The following is an 11,084-nucleotide window of genomic DNA, read 5'->3' on the forward strand; positions in this document are numbered from 1 at the left end:
GGAACGAGCAGTGTTATGCAAAGCATTGAAGAATAAAAACTAGTAATAAAAGAAATTAAAGTCAAAAGAGAAAATGTAATTAAATTTAGTTTTCATGAACACCATTCAATATATCTCTTTATAAAGTCTCCATCCTTGCAGACAGCCTGTTTCCACCATACTCTGATGATTCTCTAATTTTCTGCCTTCTAGAAGTAAGCTTGGAGCCTGTCCAAGTTCACTCTCTAGTCCAGGGGTCTTCAAACTTGGCCCTTTTATGACTTGTGGACTTCAACTCCCAGAATTCCTCAGCCAGGCACGCTGGCTGAGGAATTCTGGGAGTTGAAGTCCACAAGCCATAAAAGGGCCAAGTTTGAAGACCCCTGCTCTAGTCTTTCCTTTCACTCAATGGACTTGCTCTTTCTTTGTGTATTTGTTTTGCATTGATCTTCATTCTCTCTTTTGATTAAACCACCACAAAGTACTTACATTGTGTTGGTCTCTTTTGTACAAAATACACATTCCTTCAACTCCCATTCGTTTTTGACCCTCTTTAATTCAATAAATGTATAATAACTTTTCTTTCTCACACTTAAATAATTCTCAATGCTCTGCGGAAGAACAAAAATCTATTTTGCACATTGTTGAGTGAGATAAAGTCATTCTGTATATTCCAATTACTGTTCACTGTCATCTCTTGAATTGTTTCAGTTAGAATTCTGCTAAACACCTTTCCAGACACACCTCACAAACTCATCTTCTTGCATGAAGGTTGATTCATGGCAACTGGATTTATTTTTCCTGTTAGTGTGAGATGTTTCACTAGTCATCCAAGCAGCTTCATCTGTCAGAGCAAGTTATTTAAACGTCTGCCTCTATATAAAGGAACAGCTAGTTGTCTGACAGCCATGTCAAACTCCATGCACATATCAGACATGTTATACAGTCACTCCCTGCATAAACTCTACCCATATTTTAATAGTTCCCCAGTTACATCATGTTCACCTGCATTTTTACCATGGTTCTTAATTTTTATTATTTGTCTAGCTAGCTAGCTAGCTCTCATTTTATCACAATTGATTCTCAACAGCTTCCAAGTTATGAGCAATTAATTGAAACATATGTAATACAGTTCAGCTTAAAAAATTAAGTCAGCATCATAAAATCATAGCCCAATAATTCAATCACTACTTCTTCACAGAGGCAGAAATAACAAAACATGGAATAGTAGAAGATGGAATGCTCTCTGAAAGAATTTTAATTTCTGATATATCTTGGGAAACCATTCCAAAACATTGACATCCTTCTGGCAACTAACCTTTTCTCTACATTGACCATTTGCAATACCTTTCTCTTATCCTCATTTTTGCAAAATGTTCATATTTGCACTTTTTCCCTCACTCACAGCCTAATTCTTTTTCATACTTATTATTAGGGTAGCTCCACATATTTCTATGTAATATAATTATTTTCACTCTGTCCCAAACAACTTCCATGTTATCTTTCCTTGTGTCCATTTTCTATTTCCATTTCCAAAACCATCTGTTTTCTAAATAGAGGACTCATATTTCTCTTTTTCCAGTCTCTCTTCTTTCATTCTAACTTCTTTCTTGTTATACCCTAAATTCCATTCTTCACATCACCAACATGAAGTCTGGATAGCACTCAGAATCTCTCATCAGCCTTGCAGCCTTCACTAATTTTCTCAGTCTTTCAACATAATCCAATTAGCCATGCTTCTAGGTTTATTCTTTTTTCCATGTGTATACATGAATTGCCTTATGCTTAATAACAAGCAGGCCTTTTTCTACCCACCAGTTACAATTCCCATTCCTCTCAAGAATGGTATATCTTAATACTTGAGTAACTTTTCAGCAGTCTCTCTTGTTCCCACCCATCCATACATGTGACCTATTGGTACAATTTCCCACCCCCATTACATTCAATATGTTGCCCAGATTTTCCTAAAACTGTTGCTTTGTGCTTTCATTATCACCCATTATCACCCATGCCTGTTCTCAGCATCTAGAAGGTACATGGTGTGTACTGACACATTCAAGATACTCAGATGGCTCTGAGTTCCAAAACAGAATACCTGTTCTATCCAGAGAAATACAATATGTAGTGTTCAATTTTAGCTAATGTTGTACCTCAACTTGTGTTAGAATTGGTTAACACATTACTTTCAGTTATTAATCTCTTCACTTGTAGGAACATACAGTATATATTTATGCAGCAGTATGATTAGTGAGTTTTGAGCTGATGAAGTCTCCATTGTGGCAAGTTCTCAGAATCATCAGAAGGCCAAATATGTGAGCCTGCATTCGAATTAACCTGAAACCCAGCTTGTAAATACACTATAAATATATAAAGATGCAGACAACAATGTGTTGGCTTTCAAGGTAGCCTGTTAACTAATGATTCTGAAATTTAGAACTTAGCACTGGTCTTTGGTGGAATTGGCTGGTCTACTGGCCAAAACTGACTGGTATCATGTGGTTTTTTTTTTACCATGAGCAGAGAATCCATAGGTACAATTAGGGCGAGTAACTTATTCTACTATTTCTGTGTCTTATTCAGAAGGATTGTGGGGAAATCTTGATTGATTAAAGCTATGATCTATGTGGTGATGACATTTGGAAGTTTGTAACTTGGAATTCTCAGATCTGCATGCAGTGGTTGTTCATAGGACATGTGATTTTCCCATGTTCCCCTGGTCTATATTTTAAACAACTTGTTCTGTATACATGATCCTTGTATCCATAAACAGGAAATCCCCTTACGATCCAATGTGTATGAGGTATATGCTACTGACAAGGATGACGGCCTTAATGGAGCTGTGCAGTACACCCTTCTCAAAACTGGTGCTGGAAATAAGGATTGGGAATATTTTACTATTGACCCAAACAGTGGGCTCATTCAGACAGCAATGAGACTGGACCGGGAGAAGCAAGCCGTGTACAGTGTAAGTCACAAAGCAGAAACATCGTGACTTTCATAAGTATATGCTACATCAGGGGTCCCAAATCCCGGTACTGGGCCGCGGTATGCCAGCAATCAGGCTGCACAAACAAGCAAAGCCCCATCCATGGGATGCTGGCAGCACACAAAACCACGCCCCCTCCGGTCCACGGAAAAACCTCTCTCCACGTAATTGGTCCCTGGTGCCCAAAAGGTTGGGGACTTCTGTGCTACATAATGATTTGTCCTTACCAAGTTAGAATGCTTTGTCCCACATTGCTCAGAAGTTTCTCAAAATTGAATAGTGTATGGTTAAATCAGCCTACCACATTCATGAATTAGCAAGTCAGATGTAACCACAGGTGAGACATTTCAGAGGACCAAGAAATTAATGAATGTTCCCTTTCTTTTCAAGCACTGCAGAAGAGTTGAGCATGTGGGTTGAAAGAATTAAGTCAGCACCTTCCTACTCAGTTTTTTTTCTGACCTACAAGAGAATCTCAACAGAACAGTTTTATTTTTTCTGCTCTGTTACTACTTTTCACCACTCAGTTCCTTTCTTAAAAAGTTAAGCAATCATTTTTCTTAGGCAATGGAGATATTCTTTAAGATGGTTTTGCATCAATACAGAAGATTAAACACAAGTTAAATAAAAGGGGAAAATAATTATTAATAGATAATAATTAAATAGTCAAATAAATTTTTAAAAAGTCTGTTTATGTTTCTCTTTTCTAACTAGAAAATGCTCTAATTTTCTGTTTATGGTGTAGCCCAGAGATCCCCAATCTTTTGGGCACCAGGGACCGGTTCCGTGGAGAAAGGTTTTTTCATGGACCGGAGAGTGTGTGGTTTTGTGTGCTGCCTGCATCCCACAGATGGGGCTTTGCTTGTTTGTGCAGCCTGGTTGTTGGCAAGCCATGGCCCAGTATTGGTCCATGGACTGGGGGTTGGAGACCCCTGGTGTAGCCAATAAAGGAACTCAATTGCCTCTCTTTGGAGCTTCTGCTTTTGCCACTGACGAGCCCCTTGTATGACTAGCCTTTCATGTGTTCTTCCCATAGTTAATCATCGTGGCGTGTGATCAAGGTCAACCAGCCTATGAGACAATGCAACCTCTCCAGGTAGCCCTGGATGATATTGACGACAATGAACCTGTCTTCCTGAAGCCACCTGTAAGCAGGTCTATCTCTTCCCTTCTGGACTTCCCTGGAGCTGGGGCAGATTAGGATCCAAAGTAGAGCAAGTTCCTTTAAGAAACATCTTTAAAAGAATAGCTGTCATGTTTCCTCCAAGATGCGTATGGATTAACATTTACTTGGTCACTTATATTTAGAAACAGATTCATTTGGAGAAAATATTTTTATTCACTTCATTAATTGTACAGGAAGTTTGTTGTCACTTTATGACTATTTCCAAGTTCTTAAACTAAAGCATAAAAATAAAATCTATTTTTCAGGATAGTAAGAGGAAGATTGTTTGTATAAAAATAGTAGTATAAAATGAAGGCTTATTACTGTTTTGACTAATATATCCCTAAATTTTATTCTATACTGCACACGCAGAGTCACCTTGAACTCTTAGATGGGCAGCAAATAAATTTGATAAGGAAATAAATAAATGTTTTCACCTGGACTGCAGGTGAAACTAAAAACCTGCTAAGAATGGATTCCACAGATCCATGTGTACATAACTATGTACAAATGATGTTTCATAAAGGCCAAAAGAAATTAAACTTTTGTAAACTTCACTTACAAATGTTGCCAGTAACCATTGATATTGATTCTACTGAATGTATTTTTATTGGTCAATGACCGAAATAGAGTTTCTTTCTGGTCTCAGAAAGATAACTAAAAAAGTAAGAGAAGAGATCTAGTGTGGTGCAGCAGTTTAGGTTTAGGATTTAAAGGTTAAAACTAGAGAGATTGGGATTCTAAATGACCTCAACCCTGGAATCTTCTCTCGGCCTGTCACTCTTTCTTACCCCTCCAATCTCAAGGGTTGTTTTATGGTGGAAAACTGGAAGCAGAAGCACTATCTATAGCTCCTTGAACTCCTGCACATAAAGGCAAGATATAAACTTAAGAACAACTAATTATAATAGCAGGATCCCAAGAGAATGAAGATAAGACTTATGCTTCCTCTCCCAGCAATCTTATATATTTATGTCACATCCTATGTAACTATGGGGCAGTGCGGTAGTTCAACAGTTAAGACACTGAACATGTTGGCTGGAAAGCCAGTAGCCCATGTTTGAGACCCGGGCACCTTGCGTCTGGGCAAGCTCCCATTCTCACCTCAGCTCCTGCCAACCTAGCAGTTTGAAAGCATGCAAATGCGAGTAGATAAATAGGTACCACTTTGGACCTTAGAAATGTCTTTAGACTGCCCTAGCTCAATGGCCTTGAAACGGAGATAAGCACCACCCCCTATAATCAGCTACAACTGGCAAAGTAAAATACTTTCTTTAAACTTATATATCTATACCAGCTCATGAAGCAACTTCATTGAAATTTATATTGCTTATGACTAGGGAGGGCTTTTTTATTCTCATGAACATAATTCATATAACGTGTAGTAATGCATCTGTTTTGCTGTATCACATGATTTAAAAAAAGCTGTTGCCTTGTATTTCCCCCCCCCTTTTTTTTTTTTTTGACTCCTGCAGAAAGGAAGCCCCATTTACCAGGTTCTTTCTGTGCCTGAACATTCACGCCCGGGCACTATGGTAGGGAATGTCACGGGCGCAGTGGATGCTGATGAGGGTGCCAATGCTATTGTGTATTACTTCGTTGCAGGTAGATTTCAGTTCTTCTCATCATTCTTCTTTGGATAGTTTAACACAGTGTTTCTCAACCTTGACAATTTTAAGGCATGTGGACTTCAACTCCCAGAATTCCACAGCCAGCAAAGCTGGCTGTGGAATTCTGGGAGTTGAAGTCCACATGCCTTAAAATTGTCAAGGTTGAGAAACACTGGTTTAACACTACATTCTGTGTTATCCTCATCACCTATAATATCCATTTTGCCTTTTTAATGCACTTTGTAAAAATTATTGCTTAGGATAAAGAAGCAGTAGTGTTGAGATCCATCCGTCATTAACTGAGCAATGTACCTCTAGATGGCTTCTTAGAGAGACAGAATTTACAAATGACTTGGTGTTTCACTTCCAAAAGTGAATCTAATCATTTCTCCTCAACATTTAGTTGGGCCAGCACATGACATTGGTTAGCGGGGATAAGTAAAGAAAGACACACTTGAATTCTTTTTTATTTCCCTTCTTTCCCTTTCTCTTCTCAAATTAAAACACCCCAACCCCACAACAACTCTGGGCAGAAATATTAAAAACAATTGAAAACTCTATAATCAACATGAAAAAAAATGACAGACCAGGGAGAGCAATAGAAATATAACCCTTAACCCCACATATTCCCAAAAGAAATATGCCACACTCCTTTATCCAGGTCTTGGGAGAAGAGCTTGGTTAAACATATTTCTTGCTTAGATTTTTATTACAGTATAATTACCACCTCATAGTAAAACCCCATTTTAGAAAGCAACCAGTCTAAAGGAAACCTGACTAGTCTTCTCTTTTTTCAGCTGGTAACAGAGAGAACAATTTCCAACTAAGTCGGGAAGGGAAATTGCAGGTTCTTCGGGACTTGGACCGAGAGAAACAGGGTTTCTACTCCATCATTGTCAAAGCTTCCAGCAATCGAAACTGGAGCCCTCCTCAAGGTCGCCGAGCAGCCAGACTTCAGGCGATGGATCTCAGCACTGATAATACCCTGCAGGATGTCCGGATCTTTCTGTCTGACATTAATGATCAGCCTCCCCGGTTCACCAAATCAGAATACACAGCAGGTATGGAGAAGTTCACTGTGGCCAGAAAATAGTCTCAAAGCTGACTCATTTTCTGAATGACCTTGTGTGGGGAAGACATAAGGATGCTATCTCCTGAAACTGCAATGTTTCACTTTTATTGCAAAATAAAAGGCTAGCTTCAAGCCCCAATTTTATTTTTAAAAAAATGCTTTTGGTTTACTCTAAAGGCCCAGAGGTGAATGCACTATTTCCAAAAGAGATTTGTTGGTCTTTGTCGTTTAATTTCCTTCTTCTGCTAGGGGTTGCAACGGATGCAAAAGTGGGTTCGGATCTGATTAAACTTGTTGCACTGGATGCTGATATTGGAAACAATAGCCTAGTCTTGTACAGCATTCTGGGAATTCGCTACATCAAACAACATTCAAATGATTCTGATGAGGTGGCCAACATTTTCAGCATAGGTAAGGCTGGCAACGAGTTGCTCAGATATCAACTGAATAGTCTAGGTTACATTCCAGTGTGTTGCATGCATGACGTTAACTTGCCTAGATCTAGGATGCTAAATGGATGCAAGATCAAAGATCTACAATATTTTGAGGCTTTCTGTCACCCAGAGGTCCATTTCACAGTGATATTTCAGATGAAGAGTTAACAGAGTTGTTATATGGATAACAGCTTACCTGAAAGGCATTATGGTCTAGGCCAGGGCTTTTCAACCTTTTCACCGATTGTACCACTTTTAGGATATGGCAATATTCGAGTACCACCTAGCAAGGTGTCAAAAACTTGATGACCAAAAAAAAAAACCTGTTCAAAGTTGCAATTGCACTGAAATGACTTATGACCATTTCCCACACTTATGACCATTGCAGCATGCCCAGGGTCATGTGATTTATATTTGGATGTTTGGCAACTGATTCATATTTATGATGGTCACAGTGTCCCAGGGTCATGTGATCCCCTTTTGCAACCTTTTGACAAGCAAAGTCAATGGCAGGGTTGCTGATGGCAAATGCTAAGGCGGGACTTCCTTCCCTGCCTCCCTCTTTCTCATGCCCATCTCCTTCTGAAGGAAGAATTTGAACACCACCCCCCATATTTTCCCTCTTCCATATATTCATCAAACAAGGAAAAGCCTCCAGAGACAGAAAGACAAGCCGCAGAGGAAACTAGCATAAAAAGGTGCATTCCCCTTTAAGAATTAGCTACTGGCTAGAAAGAAAAGTTAAGGAGCCAGCGGCCGGCACTTAAGGAAGAAAAAAAATGTAGTAAGTCCTTCCTTAGCTGGCAACCTCCCCAAATGGCTCCATTCATAAGTAAAGGAATGCTACAGGCAAAATCCGTTCAGGAGAAAAATACTTCAAAATCCCTTGCAGCAAAACTTACAGTTAAGAATAGCAGAGCAATAGAAGCTAACACGAGACATCAGCCATCAGCTAAATAGAAATTGCCAAACACTCCTTAAGAACACAAAGCCCACATTGCACAAATCCCAGAACTTCAAAGTCACAAAAACACATAAGAATCCTTCCACTCTCCATCTCCCTCCCTCCCTCCCTCCCTGCCTCACCTCCAGCCAATGCTGCCTTTCTTCATTGCCGCCTTTCTTCATTCCTCGTGGAGGGTGACCCCTCCTCACTGCATTTCTTGCCTGTTTGTTGCTGCCAGCACAGATGGCTGCCACAGAAGTTGCAGATCGGCTCATGGCCGGCCTGCTTGATCTCCTCTCCCCCCACCCTCCTCCTTCCTTCCCTTCAGTGCAGCTAGAGCTGACTCCGCCTCCTCCCAAGGCTGCCTCTTTTTTTCTCTCTCCCTCTCCCACCCAAACTGCCTCCTTTTATAGCCTCTCCTGTCTCCGCCCCCCTTCTCCTCCTTTCTCATCCGGGTGAGCCGGAAGTGCCGAGCCTGGGACTTTTGCCTCGCCCCAGCCACTCTGCAGCTCCGAAGGACTCTCTCATAGTAAGTCCTGCGCTATGCTGGCTTGTTCCCTCCCCCACTACACTTGGCTGGGCAGGGCTGCGTATCACCTGCCACGTGCTAATGTACCACAGGTGGTATGTGTACCACCGGTTGAAAAGCCCTGATCTAGGCTGTTGGATATGAACAGGGGAAATTTTGATATGGAACTGCATTGAGATAAGGAAACTCAACTGCTAACTTTGAACCAATCACTATTTCTCAGCCTAATTAATCTTATTTAGTCATGATATTATGATAAAATTAAAATAAGTATAATTCCTGAAGGAAAAACTGAATATAAATCTAACAAATTCAGTACAATGTGGTTTTGGTGCATTTTTGTTGAAGTTACACTGAATTGTTAAAGGTTTCTTTGAAAATAAAAGAAATAATACAAACTCTTAAGAAAACAGATGAAAGCAATATTTTCTGCATATTTCTGTTTGCTACCTAACAGTTATTGAACTAGGCTCACAAAATATTTTAAATAATAAATTAACCAAATACGCCAAGTTTGTACAGGATGATAAGACATCAATCAGACCAAGTCTGACACTAACCAAGTTTTCAAAGTTGCAAGGGTCCATCTGCTAAGATTTTACATGATCTGGCTAAATGTGTAGTTCAAACATAGCCTCCAATATTTGTCTCTGTTTCAGAATTGTTTAAATAGATCTTGGTCAGACAAAAATAAAGAACTTGTGCTTAGTTCACTTCAGAATGAGGCAGCTAATTTCTTATTTTATTCATAATTATCAGCTCTCTTTGGATGTCATTATTTTAAAATGCATCTGCTAGATTGTATACTTAATTTTTATCCCTTCTTTGAAAAGATTTCCTGCTCTTAGAAAAGAATATCTAAAAGGTGCTCAGATTAGTGCTATAATGTGTTGATTCCAAATATGTTGGCAAATTTTAAACTTGGAGTCTATTGTTGACTTTTCTTAAAGGTAACCTAGATGGAATTCTTCGAACTTTTGATCTGTTCACTGCTTACAACCCTGGCTATTTTGTGGTGGATGTCATGGCTTCTGACCTAGCTAGCCACAATGACACTACAGTTGTGGGCATTTATATCCTGAGAGATGACCAACGGGTAAAGATCATAATCAATGAGATCCCCGATAAAGTACGGCAGTTTGAGGAGGAATTCATCAGCCTGTTGTCCAACATAACAGGGGCCATTGTCAATACAGATGATGTGCAGGTATGTTTTGCGTTAATGGAACATACACATTTTCTAATAATTTGTGCTCTTGATCCTTGAGCTAAAGGAAAGCAAAACCTTTGCCAATTGTCTGGTTTTCGTTTTCATTCTATAGTTCCATGTTGACAAAAAAGGCCGTGTGAATTTTGCCCAAACGGAATTGCTGATCCATGTGGTGAATCGGGACACCAATAGAATACTTGATGTAGAACGGTAAGCATGCTGCCTTGATGTACATTGATAAGCAGATCCCAAATTAGTTTAGCTTATGCCAACATGGGCAATCTCTTCTGATTGTAAGAAATATTTAATCAAATCACTTTTCAGGTCAGACAGCTACTTTTAAAACTTATTACCACATTTCCCTGAAAGTAAGACCTACCCCAAAAATAAGCCCTAGTTTGATTTTGGAGGGTGGGCCTAATATAAGCCCTACCCCAAAAATAAGCCCTAGTTTTGGGGCGAGACACATGCCTAAAAATCAAGCTGGCCCACTTCTTCTGAGGCGTCACCAGGCCTGCATTTCGCAATCAGATTCCTTTCTGCAAGGCCTCTGCAACCAAGAACCATAGCTTGGTACTCGGCTGCAGAGGCCTTCCGGAAAAGCCTGACTGCAAAATACAGGCAGAGCTCCATTCCCACCTGCAGAATGAAGCTGCTCCTTCGGACACAGAAGTGGACCAGCTAGGCGGGGCTGTCAGTGCCGGAGGTGAGTGGAAAAGACACCTCCCCCCCAAAATAAGACCTGATGCCTCTTTTGAAGACAAAAAAAAATAAGACCCAGTCTTATTTTCGGGAAAACATGGTATGTCTAGTTTAATGAAGAGAAGGACTAGGGGTGATATGACAGAAGTGTTCCAATATCTCAGGGGCTGCCACAAAGAAGAGGGAGTCAGTATATTCTCTAAAGCACCTGAAGGCAGGACAAGAAGCAACGGATGGAAACTCATCAAGGAGAGAAGCAACCTAGAAATGAGAAATTTCCTGACAATTAGAACAATTAACCAGTGGAACAACCTGCCTCCAGAGGTTGTGAATGCTCCAACACTGGAAGTTTTTAAGAAGAGACTAGACAACCATTTGTCTGAAATGGTATAGGGTTTCTTGCCTGAGCAGAGGGTTGGACTAGAAGACCAATAATAATAATAATAATAAT

The 11,084-nt window shown here is 39.9% G+C and overlaps 1 protein-coding gene across 1 annotated transcript in view; it reads left to right on the top strand.

Moving 5' to 3' along the window:
* The window catches only part of CDH23 (cadherin related 23), a gene marked incomplete at its 5' end in the record, with an annotated part of 322,097 nt that overhangs the window by 298,830 nt on the left and 12,183 nt on the right, over window positions 1–11,084 (top strand). Inside the window, 7 exons of the mRNA XM_015813612.1 lie at window positions 2,750–2,944; window positions 4,002–4,112; window positions 5,606–5,735; window positions 6,538–6,801; window positions 7,062–7,223; window positions 9,672–9,928; window positions 10,044–10,141. Coding sequence (XP_015669098.1) covers window positions 2,750–2,944; window positions 4,002–4,112; window positions 5,606–5,735; window positions 6,538–6,801; window positions 7,062–7,223; window positions 9,672–9,928; window positions 10,044–10,141 — 1,217 coding nt within the window. The remainder of the gene's footprint in view (window positions 1–2,749; window positions 2,945–4,001; window positions 4,113–5,605; window positions 5,736–6,537; window positions 6,802–7,061; window positions 7,224–9,671; window positions 9,929–10,043; window positions 10,142–11,084) is intronic.

The sequence above is a fragment of the Protobothrops mucrosquamatus genome, unplaced genomic scaffold (assembly GCF_001527695.2).
Source record: "Protobothrops mucrosquamatus isolate PMUCROS unplaced genomic scaffold, P.Mucros_1.0 scaffold175, whole genome shotgun sequence".
NCBI classification, from domain to species: domain Eukaryota; kingdom Metazoa; phylum Chordata; class Lepidosauria; order Squamata; family Viperidae; genus Protobothrops; species Protobothrops mucrosquamatus.